The sequence below is a fragment of the Misgurnus anguillicaudatus genome, chromosome 8 (assembly GCF_027580225.2).
Source record: "Misgurnus anguillicaudatus chromosome 8, ASM2758022v2, whole genome shotgun sequence".
Taxonomy (NCBI): Eukaryota; Metazoa; Chordata; class Actinopteri; order Cypriniformes; family Cobitidae; genus Misgurnus; species Misgurnus anguillicaudatus.
This window is the reverse complement of record NC_073344.2, coordinates 41,363,058-41,385,870: the sequence shown is the minus strand read 5'-3', so window position 1 is coordinate 41,385,870 and position 22,813 is coordinate 41,363,058. Positions and strand designations below refer to the sequence as shown.

General features: G+C 37.6%; 1 protein-coding gene across 8 annotated transcripts; it reads left to right on the top strand.

The window, feature by feature from the left end:
- The first annotated feature begins 1,305 nt into the window (after positions 1–1,305).
- LOC129450481 (uncharacterized) lies at positions 1,306–21,868 on the top strand. Of its 8 annotated transcripts, XM_073870925.1 has the most exons (10): positions 1,306–1,557; positions 4,691–4,753; positions 5,445–5,507; positions 6,217–6,279; positions 13,883–14,070; positions 14,252–14,366; positions 14,926–15,272; positions 19,793–20,013; positions 20,920–21,079; positions 21,575–21,868. In XM_073870925.1, the coding sequence occupies exons 5-10, from the start codon at positions 13,884–13,886 to the stop codon at positions 21,712–21,714; spliced, it is 1,170 nt and encodes a 389-aa protein (XP_073727026.1). In that variant the 5' UTR covers positions 1,306–1,557; positions 4,691–4,753; positions 5,445–5,507; positions 6,217–6,279; position 13,883; the 3' UTR covers positions 21,715–21,868. The 8 variants fall into 8 exon arrangements, with proteins under 8 accessions (XP_073727026.1, XP_073727028.1, XP_073727025.1 ...); XM_073870924.1 differs by lacking the exons at positions 1,306–1,557; positions 4,691–4,753 and adding an exon at positions 4,943–5,120; XM_073870927.1 differs by lacking the exons at positions 5,445–5,507; positions 6,217–6,279 and having other exon boundaries at positions 1,306–2,094.
- Positions 21,869–22,813: the final 945 nt, after the last annotated feature.

Here is a 22,813-nt window from a genome sequence, read left to right as displayed (position 1 = left end):
GGGCGTGGCAGCATCGACGATCCCATTTTTTAATTCGAAGTTCGAAGCTGTGATTTAATTTCGATCGATTTCGATTTAAAATCGAAATCGTGACACCCCTATTTCTTAGAAATACCACTCCAAAGTTGACCGAGCCTGTGACGTTGTCTATTTGTCATAGTAAATTAATATGACTGTATATTACGTTGTATAGCATTACTATACATAATGATCTGCTTGTCTTCAATTTCACTTGAACTCATGTACATTGTATTTCTGTTATTTCTACTTCTGCTGTGTCAATTCAGCATTTTTGGTGATTGACATATGTCAATGCTTGCAGATATCTAATCTTTTTCTGCTGCCCCATGAACTGTGTCAACTGAGTGGCGCATCCAGGAAATCACATGCATTGAGATTCTGAGTTCTTGGGTTCGAGTCATGTATTAGGTTTTTTTATGAATGTTTTGCTCTTCCTCATCAATTCTTCTCAACCTGTCTGTAGTTCACATATGTTATATTTTTCCATGTTTGCTGTTATTATGGGGAGCCAATTCTGCCATATTCATAAATAAATAAATACATAAATAAATATACAAGGAAATGTAAAAAAACAAAAATACAGAAATAAATAAAGAAATATATATACATGGAAATGTAAAAAAACAAAAATAAATGAGTATTTATACCTGTATTTCTTTATTTATGTATAATTGTATTTTTTCACACTATTATTTATTTATTTATTCATTTATTTATACATTTATTTATTTTTACTTTTATTTATTTTCACATTTATTTATGTATAAATGTATTTATGTCTACAGGTATTTATTTATACATTTATATATTTCTATATATATTTATTTCCACATTTATTTATTTATACATTTATTTATTTCTTCTTTTCTTCGTCTGTATGCTAATGAGGGGGGCGTGTTTTACCTCAGACTTAGCAATCGATCTCTGAGTGCCAGTGCTGAAGCTTTGAGGCCACAGTGACACCTGGTGGTGTGAAAAGCGAACAAAGTTGCACATGGAGTGAATGACTTGGAGATGTGCAATATCCAAAACCTTATTTCAAGTTTTAAATCATTTTGTGTCACCATAACTGTGTATATATAGGGTCACTATACATAGCATACGTACTGTACTCAGTACATGGCCGTAAATCGCCATCCGGTCGTGATTTCTAAAATGTCTTGGCACACATAAATATCCAAATGCACGTTATCAACATATCTGATGACAGATCCTTGTAAGTGGACAGTATGCTCCAGGGCATTTACATTAAATGTTATTAATAGTGCATAATTTCACGCGTTTCCATATTAAAGTGTCCACTTACAACCCTGATAGCAAAAGTCTCCGGGGCGGATCCGCCCTCAAGCCGCCAGGTCCGCTCCTCTCTCTGACTCAATTAGACGATGTGCACAGAATATGCCCCGCCTTCGGACAGCGCACCGTCAACTCGCGGACTCGCAAAACATGCTGGGCGGAATCGCTGACCGAACGCGCCTATTTTCAATTGACATCACTCCACACTGAGGAAACGGAGGTCGGCGATGACGGAACACGGTAAGAATAGTTAAAATATACTTTATTTCTACAGTTAATTAGTCTGTAACATTGCCGTTATACCGTTCAGCAAACTAATGTTTTTATTTATATAACTATTGTGGCAAACCAAGTTAGCAAATTGTCATTAGCGTAGATTTGAGTTAAAATATATTTGGTAATTATTAACTTTGAGTAAAAGCTATGGAAATACTTTCTCCCTGTGAGGTAAAATGGTTTAATTAAAGTTAGGTGTCCGCATTTTTATCAAACCCGGAGCGCATTTCTCCCGCTTTGAGTAAAATGTCAGGCCTAACGTTACCTACTTTTATTTCCACTTAATTTCTGTTAGTTTTAGTCCATTTTTGTTTACATTTTGACAAGTCCACCATCCCATATAACGTTGTTTCAGAAAATTAATTAATATTATATTAAATCATGATTGTGAGCGTATGCGCGTGCCTGTATGCGCGCTCTATGTGTGTTCTGTTGCAGCTTACAGTTCGTTCAAGTGCCACCAAACTTTGAAGTTTCATCTTTTCTGGACATCTGAGTAAAGTAAGACTGAATACTGTTTTAAATTCGATTTAGCCAGCTATTTAGTCAAATACTGACACATGTTCACACTACAACATTTAACACTGTTCTGGTATACTAGTTTGAGTCTATTTTTGTTCACATCATGACAAATCTGTTCTCTACCACCTCCCAATGTAATGTTGTTTTAGATTATTATTTCATCTCACATTAAGATGCTGTTTGTATTGTGTTTGTTTGTCTGTGTGTGTCTGTCTGTTTCTGTGTGTCTCTCTGTCTGTCTGTGTGCGTGTGTCTGTCTCTGTGTGTGTTCTATTGCAGCTTACAGTTCGTTCAAGTGCCACCAAACTTTGAAGTTTCATCTTTTCTGGACATCTGAGTAAAGTAAGACTGAATACTGTTTTAAATTCGATTTAGCCAGCTATTTAGTCAAATACTGACACATGTTCACACTACAGCATTTAACACTGTTCTGGTATACTAGTTTGAGTCTATTTTTGTTCACATCATGACAAATCTGTTCTCTACCACCTCCCAATGTAATGTTGTTTTAGATTATTATTTCATCTCACATTAAGATGCTGTTTGTATTGTGTTTGTTTGTCTGTGTGTGTCTGTCTGTTTCTGTGTGTCTGTCTGTCTGTCTGTCTGTGTGCGTGTGTCTGTCTCTGTGTGTGTTCTATTGCAGCTTACAGTTCGTTCAAGTGCCACCAAACTTTGAAGTTTCATCTTTTCTGGACATCTGAGTAAAGTAAGACTGAATACTGTTTTAAATTCGATTTAGCCAGCTATTTAGTCAAATACTGACACATGTTCACACTACAGCATTTAACACTGTTCTGGTATACTAGTTTGAGTCTATTTTTGTTCACATCATGACAAATCTATTATCTACCACCTCATAATGTAATGTTGTTTTAGATTATTATTTCATCTCACATTAAGATGCTGTTTGTATTGTGTTTGTTTGTCTGTGTGTGTCTGTCTGTTTCTGTGTGTCTGTCTGTCTGTCTGTCTGTGTGCGTGTGTCTGTCTCTGTGTGTGTTCTATTGCAGCTTACAGTTCGTTCAAGTGGCACCAAACTTTGAAGTTTCATCTTTCCCGGACATCTGAGTAAAGTAAGACTGAATACTGTTTTAAATTCGATTTAGCCAGCTATTTAGTCAAATACTGACACATGTTCACACTACAGCATTTAACACTGTTCTGGTATACTAGTTTGAGTCTATTTTTGTTCACATCATGACAAATCTGTTCTCTACCACCTCCCAATGTAATGTTGTTTTAGATTATTATTTCATCTCACATTAAGATACTGTTTGTATTGTGTTTGTTTGTCTGTGTGTCTGTCTGTGTCTGTGTGTCTGTCTGTGTCTGTGTGTCTGTCTGTCTGTCTCTGTGTGTGTTCTGTTGCAGCTTATAGTTCGTTCAAGTGCCACCAAACTTTGAAGTTTCATATTTTCTGGACATCTGAGTAAAGTAAGACTGAATACTGTTTTAAATTCGATTTAGCCAGCTATTTAGTCAAATACTGACACATGTTCACACTACAGCATTTAACACTGTTCTGGTATACTAGTTTGAGTCTATTTTTGTTCACATCATGACAAATCTGTTCTCTACCACCTCCCAATGTAATGTTGTTTTAGATTATTATTTCATCTCACATTAAGATGCTGTTTGTATTGTGTTTGTTTGTTTGTGTGTCTGTCTGTCTGTGTGCGTGTGTGTGTGTCTGTCTGTCTGTGTCTGTCTGTCTGTCTGTGTGTGTCTGTCTGTGTCTGTGTCTGTCTGTCTGTGTGCGTGTGTCTGTCTGTGTGTGTTCTGTTGCAGCTTACAGTTCGTTCAAGTGCCACCAAACTTTGAAGTTTCATCTTTTCTGGACATCTGAGTAAAGTAAGACTGAATACTGTTTTAAATTCGATTTAGCCAGCTATTTAGTCAAATACTGACACATGTTCACACTACAGCATTTAACACTGTTCTGGTATACTAGGTTGAGTCTATTTTTGTTCACATCATGACAAATCTGTTCTCTACCACCTCCCAATGTAATGTTGTTTTAGATTATTATTTCATCTCACATTAAGATGCTGTTTGTATTGTGTTTGTTTGTTTGTGTGTCTGTCTGTCTGTGTGCGTGTGTGTGTGTCTGTCTGTCTGTGTCTGTCTGTCTGTCTCTGTGTGTGTTCTGTTGCAGCTTACAGTTCGTTCAAGTGCCACCAAACTTTGAAGTTTAATCTTTTCTGGACATCTGAGTAAAGTAAGACTGAATACTGTTTTAAATTCGATTTAGCCAGCTATTTAGTCAAATACTGACACATGTTCACACTACAGCATTTAACACTGTTCTGGTATACTAGTTTGAGTCTATTTTTGTTCACATCATGACAAATCTGTTCTCTACCACCTCCCAATGTAATGTTGTTTTAGATTATTATTTCATCTCACATTAAGATGCTGTTTGTATTGTGTTTGTTTGTTTGTGTGTCTGTCTGTCTGTGTGCGTGTGTGTGTGTCTGTCTGTCTGTGTCTGTCTGTCTGTCTGTGTGTGTCTGTCTGTGTCTGTGTCTGTCTGTCTGTGTGCGTGTGTCTGTCTGTGTGTGTTCTGTTGCAGCTTACAGTTCGTTCAAGTGCCACCAAACTTTGAAGTTTCATCTTTTCTGGACATCTGAGTAAAGTAAGACTGAATACTGTTTTAAATTCGATTTAGCCAGCTATTTAGTCAAATACTGACACAGCTTCACACTACAGCATTTAACACTGTTCTGGTATACTAGGTTGAGTCTATTTTTGTTCACATCATGACAAATCTGTTCTCTACCACCTCCCAATGTAATGTTGTTTTAGATTATTATTTCATCTCACATTAAGATACTGTTTGTATTGTGTTTGTTTGTTTGTGTGTCTGTCTGTCTGTGTGCGTGTGTGTGTGTCTGTCTGTCTGTGTCTGTCTGTCTGTCTCTGTGAGTGTTCTGTTGCAGCTTACAGTTCGTTCAAGTGCCACCAAACTTTGAAGTTTAATCTTTTCTGGACATCTGAGTAAAGTAAGACTGAATACTGTTTTAAATTCGATTTAGCCAGCTATTTAGTCAAATACTGACACATGTTCACACTACAGCATTTAACACTGTTCTGGTATACTAGTTTGAGTCTATTTTTGTTCACATCATGACAAATCTGTTCTCTACCACCTCCCAATGTAATGTTGTTTTAGATTATTATTTCATCTCACATTAAGATGCTGTTTGTATTGTGTTTGTTTGTCTGTGTGTGTCTGTCTGTTTCTGTGTGTCTCTCTGTCTGTCTGTGTGCGTGTGCGTGTGTCTGTCTCTGTGTGTCTGTCTGTCTCTGTGTGTGTTCTGTTGCAGCTTACAATTCGTTCAAGTGCCACCAAACTTTGAAGTTTCATCTTTTCTGGACAACTGAGTAAAGTAAGACTGAATACTGTTTTAAATTCGATTTAGCCAGCTATTTAGTCAAATACTGACACATGTTCACACTACAGCATTTAACACTGTTCTGGTATACTAGTTTGAGTCTATTTTTGTTCACATCATGACAAATCTGTTCTCTACCACCTCCCAATGTAATGTTGTTTTAGATTATTATTTCATCTCACATTAAGATACTGTTTGTATTGTGTTTGTTTGTCTGTGTGTCTGTCTGTGTGTTTGTCTGTGTCTGTGTGTCTGTCTGTCTGTCTCTGTGTGTGTTCTGTTGCAGCTTATAGTTCGTTCAAGTGCCACCAAACTTTGAAGTTTCATATTTTCTGGACATCTGAGTAAAGTAAGACTGAATACTGTTTTAAATTCGATTTAGCCAGCTATTTAGTCAAATACTGACACATGTTCACACTACAGCATTTAACACTGTTCTGGTATACTAGTTTGAGTCTATTTTTGTTCACATCATGACAAATCTGTTCTCTACCACCTCCCAATGTAATGTTGTTTTAGATTATTATTTCATCTCACATTAAGATGCTGTTTGTATTGTGTTTGTTTGTTTGTGTGTCTGTCTGTCTGTGTGCGTGTGTGTGTGTCTGTCTGTCTGTGTCTGTCTGTCTGTCTGTGTGTGTCTGTCTGTGTCTGTGTCTGTCTGTCTGTGTGCGTGTGTCTGTCTGTGTGTGTTCTGTTGCAGCTTACAGTTCGTTCAAGTGCCACCAAACTTTGAAGTTTCATCTTTTCTGGACATCTGAGTAAAGTAAGACTGAATACTGTTTTAAATTCGATTTAGCCAGCTATTTAGTCAAATACTGACACATGTTCACACTACAGCATTTAACACTGTTCTGGTATACTAGGTTGAGTCTATTTTTGTTCACATCATGACAAATCTGTTCTCTACCACCTCCCAATGTAATGTTGTTTTAGATTATTAATCATCTCACATTAAGATACTGTTTGTATTGTGTTTGTTTGTTTGTGTGTCTGTCTGTCTGTGTGCGTGTGTGTGTGTCTGTCTGTCTGTGTCTGTCTGTCTGTCTCTGTGTGTGTTCTGTTGCAGCTTACAGTTCGTTCAAGTGCCACCAAACTTTGAAGTTTAATCTTTTCTGGACATCTGAGTAAAGTAAGACTGAATACTGTTTTAAATTCGATTTAGCCAGCTATTTAGTCAAATACTGACACATGTTCACACTACAGCATTTAACACTGTTCTGGTATACTAGGTTGAGTCTATTTTTGTTCACATCATGACAAATCTGTTCTCTACCACCTCCCAATGTAATGTTGTTTTAGATTATTATTTCATCTCACATTAAGATGCTGTTTGTATTGTGTTTGTTTGTTTGTGTGTCTGTCTGTCTGTGTGCGTGTGTGTGTGTCTGTCTGTCTGTGTCTGTCTGTCTGTCTCTGTGTGTGTTCTGTTGCAGCTTACAGTTCGTTCAAGTGCCACCAAACTTTGAAGTTTAATCTTTTCTGGACATCTGAGTAAAGTAAGACTGAATACTGTTTTAAATTCGATTTAGCCAGCTATTTAGTCAAATACTGACACATGTTCACACTACAGCATTTAACACTGTTCTGGTATACTAGTTTGAGTCTATTTTTGTTCACATCATGACAAATCTGTTCTCTACCACCTCCCAATGTAATGTTGTTTTAGATTATTATTTCATCTCACATTAAGATGCTGTTTGTATTGTGTTTGTTTGTTTGTGTGTGTCTGTCTGTTTCTGTGTGTCTGTCTGTCTGTCTGTCTGTGTGCGTGTGTCTGTCTCTGTGTGTGTTCTATTGCAGCTTACAGTTCGTTCAAGTGCCACCAAACTTTGAAGTTTCATCTTTTCTGGACATCTGAGTAAAGTAAGACTGAATACTGTTTTAAATTCGATTTAGCCAGCTATTTAGTCAAATACTGACACATGTTCACACTACAGCATTTAACACTGTTCTGGTATACTAGTTTGAGTCTATTTTTGTTCACATCATGACAAATCTATTATCTACCACCTCATAATGTAATGTTGTTTTAGATTATTATTTCATCTCACATTAAGTTACTGTTTGTATTGTGTTTGTTTGTCTGTGTGTCTGTCTGTGTCTGTGTGTCTGTCTGTCTGTCTGTCTGTCTGTCTCTGTGTGTCTGTCTGTCTCTGTGTGTCTGTCTGTCTCTGTGTGTCTGTCTGTCTCTGTGTGTCTGTCTGTCTCTGTGTGTCTGTCTGTCTCCGTGTGTGTTCTGTTGCAGCTTACAGTTCATTCAAGTGCCACCAAACTTTGAAGTTTCATCTTTTCTGGACATCTGAGTAAAGTAAGACTGAATAGTGTTTTAAATTCGATTTAGCCAGCTATTTAGTCAAATACTGACACATGTTCACACTACAACATTTAACACTGTTCTGGTATACTAGTTTGAGTCTATTTTTGTTCACATCATAACAAATAAATTCTCTAGCAAAGTGGAGTACCAAACTGAGAGATGCGGGTACTTTCACATCTCTGTGCACTTGAATATTTAAATTGTCAAGGCTTAAAAATTATCAAATTATAAACTTCCTTAAAGATGCAGCACTGGCCCGATCGGGCAATTGACAGTTCAGGTGTTGTGCCGAATTCTGTGAACTATCGAATTCTGTGACTATAGGGATCGCTGTTTAGAAATTGTTCATGTGAGACCTTGCCCGTGAGCGCGGCAAGGGAGTTTCTAACTATATACGTGACTGCCCACTGAGCGATGACGTCATTTTACCCCCGCTCTAGTCTAGCGTATGAATGAAGCAGTCAGACTTCCTGAGAAACGAACGCCCCGATTAAAATGAAGCGAAATAGGTTATTGTCTTAAATACCAGAACATAATTTTTAGTTGGGACTGTTGCTATTTAATGTTACACACACAATCTGGCGGGCAGTTACGGCAGCTTGCCGAAATCCGTGACCTCTCTTTGTTTCATTCAGAATTACAATATTTTTTAATAATATTAAAATGAAATGTGAATTTGGGTAACATTATTGTAATTCTGAATTAAACAGAGAGGGGTCATAGAGTCGGTGGACTGCCGTTACTGTCCGTCAGATTGGGTGACCCTGCTGTTTGTGTGCTTCTGTTAACATTAGGTCAAAATGCATTTGATGATATATAACAGATGAGATTAGACATCATCAGAGTGAGTTTGGGTAACATTATTGTAATTCTGAATGAAACAGAGAGAGGTCACAGATTTTGGTAAGTTGCTGACACTGTCCGTCAGATTGCGTGTGTAACATTAAATAGCAACAGTCCCAAAAAAAAACATTTGTGATGTTCTGTGCCCGGTTGCATGAAAGCCCTTAAGCTAAGAAATCCCTTAAATATAAGGTTAAGGGTGCCCTTAATAAAAAATGGGTTGCAAGAAAAACCCTTAAGTGAACCTTAAGGCTGTCAATAAGTATTTACCCTTAAATGCTAAATTCACCTTAAGTTGTGCTATGCGTTGCAACAAAGTCCTTAAGTCACATTTTCCCTTAAAAACTTAAGGGACTATAACAGGTCCCTTAACGTCACATGCAATGGCTGATTTTATGGTTATTTAAGAAAATGAAGTACCAACGCGCATTTCCAACGATCAAAATAATCCCTAGAGAAAAAGATGCGCATTTATTAGGAGAATAGCGATTTTATACACGCGGCACTTTACAGTCTGTTATTTGCGATGTTTCATTGTACACAAATCCGGCGTCTGTTGAGCTGCGTGCATTGATTTGTTACCGCTGTGAGATTTTGTAACCATAGCAACCGCGTCTCCGCTGCCATGTTTTGGCAGAGACTACCGTAAAATACTTAGTATAAACACTTAGGTAAGGGTGACAGTTAAGACCTTTGTTACAACCTTACTGCTTCATTCATACGCTAGACTAGAGCGGGGGGTAAAATGACGTCATCGCTCAGTGGGCGGTCACGTATATCGTTAGAAACTCCCTTGCCGTGCTCACGATAATGTGCCCGGGCGCCAGGATCGGTCTCACGTGAACAATTGCTAAACAGCGACCCCCCCCTATAGTCACAGAATTCGATAGGTCACAGAATTTGGCACAACACCGGCAACTGGCCCAAATTCTTTTACGCTCGCCCTGGGCCATCTGGCACTCCTTATTTTCGAGCCCTGCTGTATAATTAATTTCAAAAAGACTACAAATGTTGGTTTCTTTTCCACAACTCGCTAGTTGCAATCTGTATTTTGTGTTTCTTTAACATTTCTTGTAGAAAAAATGAATAGAAAAACTGTACCTGTCTCCAGCTCCACCTTAAGAAGGAGGACCCGTGTAGACGTAGATAAACGACTTAAACAAATTAGGGATGACTGCACAAATTTGACTGACTTTCAGATGACAACAGATAGGGACCTTGTAGATGTCAATAGAGACTATTTTGAAGACAGAACAGACAATCCAACTTCAGACATTGCAACTGGACTAGTCGTTAGTGAGGAGGAAGGTGGCATGGAGGTAAATGCAGGCATACAGGAGGGTTTTGTGATTGGCAGCTGTGATAGGTTGATTCAGACATCTGATTCAGAACATTCAGATAATGAACCGGAGGGTTTTGTGGTTGGCAGCTGTGATAGGCCAATTCAGACATCTGATTCAGAACATTCAGATAATGAACTGTCTGAGACATTTTCACTCTCTGACAGCATTTCCAACTGGGCCATACACTTTGGCATTTCTTTGGTTGCTTTGACAGCACTATTGTGCATTCTTCGCATTTGCCATCCTGATCTTCCAAAGGATGCTAGAACCCTCCTTAGGACTAAGACAAAGTACGATATTCTAGAAACAGCTGGGGGACAATACCACTATTTTGGTATTCTGTCATCACTTAAGAGTACACTGTCTAAATACATACACACACTGGCAGACAGTTTCAGTTTGAAGTTACAAATTAACATTGATGGACTTCCTTTGTTCAAGAGCTCTAGTCTGCAACTGTGGCCCATTCTTGGACTGCTACTGAATGTTCCAATGAAAGAACCAGTTGTGATAGGTTTGTACTGTGGATCAAAGAAACCAAGCTCAGCAACAGTGTTCCTTAAAGATTTTGTAACTGAGTTACAACAGCTTGAAAAAGGCTTTGACATAGAGGGAAAGACATTGAAGCTCGAGTTGGACACAGTCATTTGTGACACACCAGCCAGGTCATTTGTTAAAAACACAAAGAACCATAATGGCTACCATGGTTGTGACAAATGTTCTCAGCCTGGAAAATACATTAACAGACGAATGACATACCCATGTACAGACTATGCTCTAAGGACAGATGCTTCATTTGAAAGCATGGTTGATGAGATGCATCATCATGAGGGGCCACATCCATTCAGTGGCAGTAGTGTTGGCATGGTTTCAAAATTCCCTCTAGATTATATGCATTTGGTTTGTTTGGGTGTGGTTAAGCGTTTGTTAACAATTTGGCTCAGAGGTCCTCTTAATTTTAGAGTACCTGCAAACATAACTGAAAGAATGTCTGCTAAGCTAGTAGAAATGCGTCCCTATATTCCTGTGGAATTTGCTCGAAAGCCCAGATCGCTGAGGGAATTAGATCGCTGGAAGGCCACGGAATTCAGGCAGTTTCTGCTGTACACAGGACCTGTAATGTTGAGTACATTTCTGGACCGAAATATGTACAACAATTTCATGCTACTCTTCTCTGGTATTGCTATTTTAGTATGTCCTAGACTATCCTGCCACACACAGTATGCTCGCACCTTGCTTCGATCTTTTGTTTCACACTTTGGGGAAATCTATGGCAAAGATCAACTTGTTTATAACGTACATGCTTTGGTCCATTTGGCAGATGAAGTACAACAACATGGTTGTCTTGACGCATTTTCTGCATTTCCCTATGAAAGTTACCTACACAAGCTAAAAAGGCTTGTCAGAAAACCAGACTTTCCCCTTGCCCAAATTATTCGTCGATTGTCCGAAATGAGAAGTTCTGACACTCCTTTAAATGGTGCCTCTCTTAAAAAACAGCACTTTGTTGGGCCACTTGTAGAGGGATTGTCAGTGAAAGCACAGTATGGTGAGATGGCATGTGACAAGTGGACTGTCAAAGTTTCAACCGGAGATAATGTGTTTGTCATTGGAAACGAGATTTGCCGTGTACATAACATTGTGGAATGCAGTGATGGAATGTATGTAGTGTACAAAGAATTTTCAAAGAAATCTTTGTTCTTCACTTACCCATTCAATTCTGATTTTCTGAATATCTATACCATTTCAGAAACATCAGATATACTAAAGTGTGTTAAAGCTTCAGAGCTTGTCCAAAAATGTGTTGTTTTACCTCATAGGGATGGTTTTGTGGCCATACCCTTATTTCATACATTTTAGGAATATCTCCACAGGTAAAAGGTTTAGTTCACCCAAGAATTACACATTTTACTAATTTTATGATCATTTACTCAATCTGATGTTTTTCTTATTATTGGGTGAACTGAAACTTTGAGGTTACAAAGGCTTATCAGTTTTTCTTTTTCTATAATAAGCAGTTAAAAAGTAAGCTATTTTCAACTTATTCATTCTTGGCTTAGTTTTTTTTTCCTGGGGAGAATTGTAGGGTTAGTATTGATCATAGTTTTAGTTGTAGCTCTTGTGTTCTTATATTATTAGCAGTAAGAATGGATGCGGTTGCACATTAGTTTTGACTGGACAGGTGTTTATGCTAAATTAGGACCAGACACAGTGACAAAAAAATGACATCGCCATGCATCACAACAAACACTGCTGTCTAAAACTGGATAACAATTAACTGTAAGTACTAAACTTTACTGTAAGTTGCTTGTTCAATGTGTTGAAAATGTATTTATGTATATAGCAGTTTATACAATAACTATTGTTTCAAAGCAACTTCACAGTAAGTTGACAGTTCATTGTTGATTCAGATTTTTTTTCTGACCAGCTTACATCTTGTTTTAAAAGTGACCCATATGCAATTACACCATGCACCTAGTGAAATAACCCAAGGTAGTCGTACTGACCCGGAAAAGCATAGGCTGGAAAAGAAAGTAAAAACAGCATATCAGCAAATCTCACATTTCACTGAAAGTCTTATTCACTAATAATTGCGTACACTATTCATATTTATATACACACATCTCACGAAACTCACAACACACACATGCGCCACAGCAATAACTGAGTACGTTTACATGCACAGAATAAGTTGATAACTTTTAAAAATCTGCTTATTACAGAAAACTGTTTTCATGCGTTTACATGCAAATCAATAAGCCGGCTATGCAGACAACTGCGTTTACAAGGGAATTGAAGAATGATCAGTTTTCTCGCAGGCAGTGACGTCACCACCTTTAGTACACAATAGTCATTCAAAAAGTCAACGGCATATCTGTCTTAAGCTGTACTGTTGTATCTGTTCTCGTGTCTGCAGAACTTGTAAATGTAACATGAGCTTCTATTTTAACAGTTTCTCTGCCAACTGCTTTAGTCAAGCGGAGACTTTTATGCGTTACTTTGCGCTTACTTCCGCGTGTGACATTTATCTTTCATACGCTGAGACATGCGCACATGGACAAAACCGTGAGAAAGCCGGTTAAGGTGTTTACATGCCACGCGAAATCGGCGTAATGAGCAAAAAACTACCTGTGCCGATCGGTTTTTGCTTACGCCATTTATGGGCTTTCCCCGATTAAAGAAAACCGATTTACGCGTTTACATGACCCCAGGTGTTATCAGTTTTTTAAACATAATCGGTGTAAGACTGTGTGCATGTAAATGCACTCACTGATTAATAATTACGGCTATAGACCAGGGGTGGGGAACCCTGGTCCTGGAGGGCCATTGTCCTGCAAAGTTTAGTTCTAACCCTAATTAAACACCTGAAAAATCTAATTCAAGTCTTCACGATTACTTGGAAATGAAATTGAGGTGTGTTTGGTTAGGGTTTGAACTAAACTCTGCAGGACAGTGGCCCTCAGGGTTCCCCACTCCTGCTATAGACGGTTTCAGCAGTAACAACATAAACAAGCGGCTGTCGCGGTCCGCACGTAACTTCCAGTAAACTCCGCTAAGAATAAATAACAACAAAGTTCTTTAAAGGTATTTATATAACAAGGAAAAAACAACACATAGATTACCTAGGAAACCAAAACATTTGTTATTTTCGACGAGGCATTTGTTCAAGAGATCAGTTTAGCAACTAGTCAGACCATTAAAAAAACGAAACCGGAAGTAAAGTTTGGATCCAGACGTGTATCACGTGCGTCCGATGAAACCGTCTATAGAATGTATTTGACTAATAACAATTGTTTCAGAAATTCTTAAAAAGTGAAGTTAAATTTCTCTTCTGCTGTTTGTTTGTTTCCTTCTCTGTTAAGGATGTTCCACTTAATTGAGTTTCTGGTCAGCAAAACTGTAGCAGTAGTGCCACAAAAGTGGTGCAACGATGGAGTTGTCTATTGGCCAAACTACAAAAACGATGAAAGAGTAAACAGGGCGGTGAAAAATTCAGAGGAACCTGGACGTGACTGGAAAACATATGATGCTAGAGTTATTAAGTCATGTGGTATGCTATTTGATTACAATAGATATTGTAAGCAAATTTCAAAGTATTTTGCTGGTATGCTATTGGGAAAAAATCATTTTAATCAGTCTTATATTGTTCTGTTGTCTATATTTCTGTTCTTTTTTACTCTGTTAATTTGAAGGTCTATTGAAGTTTAACATGTAGGCCATTTTATTTTTAGATGACTACATTGAGGCACGACAACTCTTAAAGAAATCTCTGATGTGTAACACACCAGATCTACAGTCTGAAGAGGAAGAGGAGGAGATTCGGCCAAAAAGAAGGCCAAAGCCTATGTTAGTGTACATATATTATCCTTTTATATTCTATATTAAAGGCGGAGTCCATGATGTTTGAAAGCCAATGTTGATATTTGAAATCACCTAAACAAACACGCCCCTACCCCAATAGAATCTGGACCTTCTGTTGAAGGACCCACCCCACACATACGCAACCCGGGATTTGATTTGATTGGCTATAAGTGTGTTTTGGTAGTCGGCCCGTCTCCTTTTCCAAACCGTTTTTCAAACATTGTGGACTCCGCCTTTAACTTTTACCATTAACATTTTCTACATTAACTCTAAATTATATTTTTGAGAAAATGTAGTTTTATTATATGATAAACCCGACAACCACCACACATGTAAAGCCAGCTGAAATATAGTTAGTCAGTTGAATATAGTTGAAAAATAGTCAGTGTGTTAACTGGTTTTTCAGCGAAACCATTTTCAACCAATAACACTGATTTACAACTTAAGTTCTTAGGCCAATGAAAATATTTATGTAATTATTAATATGAGCATCTGCAGATCAAGATGTTAACTGCTAGTTGTTTTTTTCCAACCCATTTTACAGTCATTTCTTGGGAGACTCTGATGAGAGTGAAGAGGAAGGTGCCCCCAAGAAGAGAGCCAGGGGTTCAGGCAGACTCTTGACACAACCACCAGCTCCTGTTTTCTCACCACCAGCTCCTGTTATACCACCAGCTCCTGTTAACTCACTACCAGCTCCTGTTATACCACCAGCTCCTGTTATCTCAACAACAGCATTTATCCGAAGTAGCGACACAACTTCTTCACCTCCACCCATTTCGCCACCTCACTTTTCACAGAGACCAGAAGAGCAAACTCCTTCTACAAGCAGGGTCTACAGACCTACCTGGCGAGGGGGAAGATGTGGGTCAGAAAATATTGCCTGCTCTGGTGAGCAATACCTCATTGGATTTTAGACTCAAGTAGTGTTTATTTTGTCAGCTATTTTTATATGTATTCTTAGTCCTGTGTCAAATTTACTTTTTAGATTTTATCATATTTCGTCAACCTTACCCTGGTTTTGTTTAGTTCTTTTTTTAATCAACTAAATGGATGGGCATTTTAATCTAGTGTTATTCAATAAAAACGTAGACACATTTTTCTAATGCTGTATAATGGATAAAATGATAATCACTTAATCAATCATTTAGTTAAAGCTCACGTAACACACGCTGTTTCTGCATTTCTGATGTTAATCTGGAGTACCTATAGAGTAGTATTACATCCTTTATATCTCCGAAGAGTCTTTAGTTTAATCAGATTTATAAAAGAAAGATAAGCATTACCGAATCTTTCCGAAAACGTACGAAAAAATGGAGGAGGAGCTACTATCGTGGGAGGAGCAAGGAGTCATGCAACATACAACACTGTTTAACTTATGATTTACTACATGTTCGTGTCATTTTAATAATATGTACGCACCTATTTCCAACATAAGACAGAAGTCTTACTTACCGCATGCAACTCATGACCCGGTTGAGAAAATCCAGCGCATCAAACACACAAGCAAAACTCCGCTGCTCCCCCGGATAATAAACTATATCCATTGTTTTGAGTTTTAAATTTGATATTGTTGAGTTTTAAAATTAAACAAAGCTGTATCGCGTGATAAGATGTTTGTAAGTTCTAGCGTCTCCCGCTGATTGACAGTTGGGCAGGGTTTTCGGGGGGAAGTGCCCATATAAAGAAGTGATACGTATTCACCTTATTCCGCCACGCCCCTTTTTAATTTTTCGCTCTTCCGCATTTTGTCAACAGACTTCCGCTGCTAATATGGCACAGTGCATTCGGTAGTTAGTTTGGTGGTTAGAAGATTGTTTGTAGTTCACTATAACTTAGGCGAAATGACAAATATCGCTACTGCTGTATATGTTTTAAATTAGGAGCTCGGTTAAAACATCATACGACGCTCGGATAGTGTTATATTGTCCCATCAATAGTCTCGTGGTTAGACGATATGAAGCGGCCGCGGCAAGTAACCTGGCATATTTAATTACCTCGTCCTGTCAGGAGTTGATAGAGCAGCATTGAAAATTATTAAAGTACTTATACCTACCAATATTTACTCAAGTGATTTCGTCTTTTTTAAAGCAAATGTGCACCTTAGCCAGTCCAATAACTCACTATTTCGTTTTTATGTGGTAATGTACCATGATATAATTCATTTGCAAACTTGCCAACACTTATTCCTTCAAATCAGGAGACTTTAAATCCTTTTAAGTGGAATCTAAAGCTCACATATGGTTTAAGAAATTCCTTACAGATCATATCTGATCACATTGTAGGCTAAAGGTTTATATAACTGTATGACAGGTAACATCTTATCACATAGTAGTAAAGGTTTAATATAACTGCACAACATCTGATCACATTGTAAAGGTTTAATATAACTGCATGGCAGGTAACATCTGATCACATTGTGAAGGTTTAATATAAATGCATGGCATCATATCACATTGTGAAGGTTTAATATAAATGCATGGCATCATATCACATTGTAAAGGTTTAATATAACTGCATGGCAGGTAACATCTGATCACATTGTGAAGGTTTAATATAAATGCATGGCATCATATCACATTGTGAAGGTTTAATATAAATGCATGGCATCATATCACATTGTAAAGGTTTAATATAACTGCATGGCAGGTAACATCTGATCACATTGTGAAGGTTTAATATCACTGCATGACATCTGATCACATATGAATGTTTAATGTAACTTTACAACAGGTAAAATCAGGTCACATTGTAAAGGTTTATAAAAATAACTATGGACTAAGAAACAGCTAACTTTTCAGCAAGACCACCCTGCAATAAATTAAGATGCAGCTTTATCGGAGTCATCAGGAGCTGATCCCAAGTGTATATCTGGAAGCTGTTGGTGTATGTACTGGTAAAGTGCTTGGCGACTGTGTAATGGATGCAATATCAACCCTGTGTAAAGCTGACAAGGATGGTTGTTTCTGTACATTTGTGCCAGCTCAACACATTGGAGCAGTTTCTCGGACAGGGTTTACAGGACTAGGCCTTAATTATATTAGGACATTTTAGTTTTTACAAACAAACCCTACAAAAAAACAAGACTGGTGCGCATCTTGTGACAAAACAATGGCACTCGTTGAGGTATGTGAGTACAAGGTGTTTTTAAATTATTGTAGCTCAAATATGCATTTTAGCCTGGGACCAGGATAAGCCCTGTCCGGGAAACCGCACCATTGTTTTCCCATATCAGATGTAGGTTGCTTCAGGTTGAGTTGTGATTTTAAAGTGTAGTTGTGGTCAGAGACGAATGGATCCTCCCTTGTGTTTCTGCATCACAGTTTAGGAACATGCTGTTGATTGTATCATTCTCACAGTTGTTCACTGCATCACTACACATCAATGCATCTGTGAAAACAATATAACCATAAACATTTTTTATGTTAGTATTTAAAATAAACTTGCATCATGATAATTAATATATAAATGGCACCCATACTTAAACAACAGTGTGTGTGAGAGAGAGATGCATTAAAAAGAGACAGTAACATTATACACACAACCTCTAACTTCAGTGTTAAATAATACGTTGTTTAATAGGTCATTATCAATATCTGAATGAGGAATGAACTGACATTCTAGCATCTGAAATCTCAGTAACTTGTAAGAATCACGTGGGCTACTGTAAGAATGTAATGTATGTACTATAATATCTCGTTGTACTATCGTAAATATAAAAATATATGTGGACAATTAAAATCATTCAAAATAGTTGCATTTGATAAACTAACGTTACTGATCTTAACTGTATTTGTAGAACGGAGTTCACAAATCTAACTTTAGGCGAACGAGCACATAGCTAAGATAGCTTACCTGAAACTGGCCACCTTTTCAACACCCAGCGTGGTTTAAATTTACCGGAACATCGTAGTCGAACCTTTACTTGGGATAAGGGTGTTCCTCAGTCGGCTTCCCGTTCGTTAAAATTGGTAAGAAACAAACATAAAGGCACTTGAGTGAGCTTTTTAAGTTTAACACGTCGCCTTCAGCCACTGCCTCAGCTGCTCATCATGTATGCGGCCGGAAGAACGTTGACAAAATGAACGAAATGGCGCCGCCCTTGTTGTCGTGAAAAATAAGGTGAATAGAAACCCCTGAAACGTCAGCTGGACCCGTAATTGAAAAAAAAATTCAGAAACTTGTACGAACCCTGTCGAAGTGCATTCGGCACAGAAATACTCTGTAACAAGCCCAACTGCTTTTTTGACACTTTGCCTACGTTTAGCATGAGGAAACAACTCTATAACTGTGTTAACAAGTCAGAATGCATGAAATACCATTGAACCCCCCCCCCCCCCCTTTAAAGCTTTTGTTTATGTTCGCTGATCAATTTTTACATGTATGGAAGCCGAGAGGACATGCACTATTATTATTTTTTGCTTGCTTGTTTTCTCATGATCATGACTTAATTTCTTGTGATCTCGAGTTAACGAAAGTTGTTTTCTCGTGATCACGACTTAATTTTCTCATGATCTCGAGAAAACAAAAGATGTTTCTCGTTCTCCTGACATGATAATCCAAATGTCATAATGTAATTTCCTGTCCATAATATTTAGTAAATTTTTGAAGTGGACTGCTAATGTATATGAGTTGGGGTCTTCACCGTTACCACACGTGTAGCTAGTGTAGATAGACTTAATAAATAAATACATTTGGACGGGTAAGTTCATGAAATTAGGGACCATCTCTAAAGTAATACTGTACATGTTTCTATCTTCAATAGTATTTAACAGTTTATTTAAATAAATATCAATAATCTAAAAAGTGTGCATTATAGCTGACAACCACATAAACACGTTGGTTTTGTGACTGTTTGTTGACTTTCAGTCATTCCATTTAAATGCTGTTAAAAGTAGAAACGTGTATTGAGTAACTTAAAGACAGTCCCTAAATTCACCACTGTAAAATTGTAAATATTGACAAATCTATTTCAGCTTAAGCGAATCTCTGATCCAAGTAAAATCTCATTTGTTCATCCATGCTAGTTTAGCAAAATATGCTACAAAAATATGATACATTATAAACACAACAACACGATCTATCGAGTACATGTAAGCATTAATCACATCTCAAGAATGCAACTTTTGTTATGTCGAGATAACGAGAAATTTAGTCGTGATCACGAGAAAACAAGCACGCAAAAATAATAATAGTGCATGTTCTCTTTCGGCTTCCGTATACATGTGAATAAAAACCTAAATTAAATTCTTGGGTTTCTATAAAAAAATTATGTGTGTGTGCGTGTGTGCGTATATAAATATATATAATATTCCCATCTGTTCAGTAAATAATTGTGCCTTAATGAGTTGACCAATGCAGAATGAAGTTTATTTATATATTACAAACTGTTTTCTTTCCTTTTTTTACAGCTGCAGAAGTCCACATAATGAGCTTGCTGGAAATAATAAAACATCAACAAGAGCAAATCATATCTAAAGTCAATTATCTGACAAGCAAGTTGAACCCGACAGGCCAAGACATGGAAACGCCTGACATCCCAGTTGAGTTTCCATTAAAATCAATGGAAGAAGTGGACAATTTTGAGGAGTGGCTAAAAAATCCAGCAAATAATCAAAGAAAGTCTAATGTGGTGAGTTGTTTTTACCAAAATGTTAATAAGGTGTACATTGCATTTTCACAGTGTTTTAATGATAAAGTGCCCCTTTATGTTATTTTCAAATTTCCTAATTTTGAGTCGATTCATTCTTTTGGGAGAAAATAACTTTATTAATCATGGATTTACAACTTTGCAGAATGTTCACAAACAGCTATGTATGTCAGAGTCCTGCACGCGGGCGACCAGCTAATATTTGATGTAATGGGTGGAATAATATTTACGTGTGCGGTGCAGTTGCGGGTCAGAGGTGCGGTAGGCACAAGTGGGCTGCGGGTCCAATAGCCAAGATTATTTTGACTCAATCCGGCACATCGTGGTGCTGTGATTGTGTTCACGCTCTGTCTGCAGACCGTTAAAGGCTTCTGCGTGACTTGCACCTGAAGCAATGCATCTGATTGACAGCTATTGTGATTATATTTAAAGGAAGCACGCTTTTCTTGCGTTCTGTATTTAATCTATTTAACATGATGCGTAATGTTTATTGCTACTTACATTACATGAAAAAATAAACAAATGTTTTGTCCATTTTGTTTGGGAAATTTAATGCGGTCGCGGTTTTCATGTCAAGCGGGTTGGTTATGGATTTAAATGAGTGTTTTCTGTATGTCGGGTTTATTGTGCTGTTATTAACGCTGGTGCGGATATATCAAACATGACCCGTGCAGGACTCTGACGTACACACTGCATTAGAGGGAATATTCAAATGCCATAATAGGGGCACTTTAAAATTACGATCATTTGTTTACAGTGCATGTTACCTTTAGGGTGTGCAAAATATTTTTTATCAGCCATTTTGTAAATGTTTTGAATGGTCTTCCAGACAATCAGAAAGTCATGTTGTTATGCCTAAAATAAAAACAGACTTTTGTTATATTTTAGATTTCCTCCCTGGCAACTATTGGGGGCCATGACACCAAACGTGTCACATGGAACATGCTTTCCCGTATGTTCCATGACGATGTTGGGAGGAGGATCAATTGGAAGGGAATGAATGGGAAGAAATCATTTAATCTGATGGAGTCCAAGAAGTTACTTCTGTGTAAGTGAATGTATTAAATATTGTCTGGCTAAAAAATATAAGCTAAAAAGTTAAACTTATCCTTTACACTAGGTACATTATGTAACTTTTTTGTTTAAAATTTAAAACCTCTAAGTAAGGAACAAGTACATGAATCCAAAGTGTGTTTTTGTCTCATCCTTTAATCACCTACAATACACCTATATAATTATAAATGTTAATTTTCAGACTATTTTAGATTGTGTGGGATGCCAACCGCAACGGAGTTTCCTTAACCTGCATGACTCCCCATAAAAATAAACAATGACAAGTAGCTCTAGCTACAATGTTCTACTGCAAGACGCATACGGTTCTGTTTATTAACCGCTAGAGCACCAAAAGTTACAGTGTATCTATAAATGTCAGATTGTACACTTTTGTTTTAAATGCAGTGGTTATGTCTATCCTTTAAAAAACAACCTGGTAGCGCTAATGTAATTTCATGTCATTTAATGAAAATCTGCTTGTGTATTACAGGTGCTGTGAGAAAGAGCCATGTCTCCCGTGCCGCCACTGATGACGAAATTACGAAGCATGTAATACGGTGGTTCAACCTGGCTGCAGATAGGGGAAGCTCGAGGAGCCGTCCCACTGTCAGCATCCTGACCCAAGAGTAGTTTTTTAACCTGACCCAAGATTTAATGTTCTTTTTCATTTAATGAAATGTTTTTCATTAAATAAAACTATGTTCTTGGTACAATTTATGCTTAAATTTTATTTTTCTGTAATGTCTATTCAATGTATACACAAATAAAACAATAGTATAAGCTACATTTATAGTCTGTACCTATTTTTTATAGTTTTATATTGTTACTTTCTAAAAATAATGGTTTTCAAGTTTTGAATAATTTCATGTTATTATTATTAGGCATATTGATAGATAGACTGGATTGCTCTATAAGCTCAATGTAATGTTGGTCCACCATTAAATTTTATATATTTATGTAGAAACTAGCAGAAAGCTAGTTTTGACTGAAGGATCAGACAAAAATGACCCACTAATACACGGGTCCAGATCGGATCCGCGGCGGATCCGCTGCTTCATAAACGGGTCCAGATCGGATCCTCCGCGGGTATGCTGCTTCATCAGCGGATACGGGAAGGGTCTGCCGCGGATCTGCTCTGGATCCGCAATCCTTATCTGCTCCGGATTCGTTGCGCTGTGCAAGTGGACTCCGTTCCGGACGTGCTTCGCGGATCCGTTCCGGAGCTTGCGATACATCCGCGGCAGATCCGTTCCGGAGTCAGTTTGCTATCTGGGAAGGGTCTGTCATCAGATATGTTGAAAAAGTGCATTTTGATATTTATGTGTCAAGACATTTTAGAAATCACGACCGGATGGCGATTTACGGCCATGTCCTGAGTACAGTACGTATGCTATGTATAGTGACCCTATATATACACAGTTATGGTGACACAAAATGATTTAAAACTTGAAATAGGTTTTGGATATTGCACATCTCCAAGTCATTCACTCCATGTGCAACTTTGTTCGCTTTTCACACCACCAGGTGTCACTGTGGCCTCAAAGCTTCAGCACTGGCACTCAGAGATCGATTGCTAAGTCTGAGGTAAAACACGCCCCCCTCATTAGCATACAGACGAAGAAAAGAAGAAATAAATAAATGTATAAATAAATAAATGTGGAAATAAATATATATAGAAATATATAAATGTATAAATAAATACGTGTAGACATAAATACATTTATACATA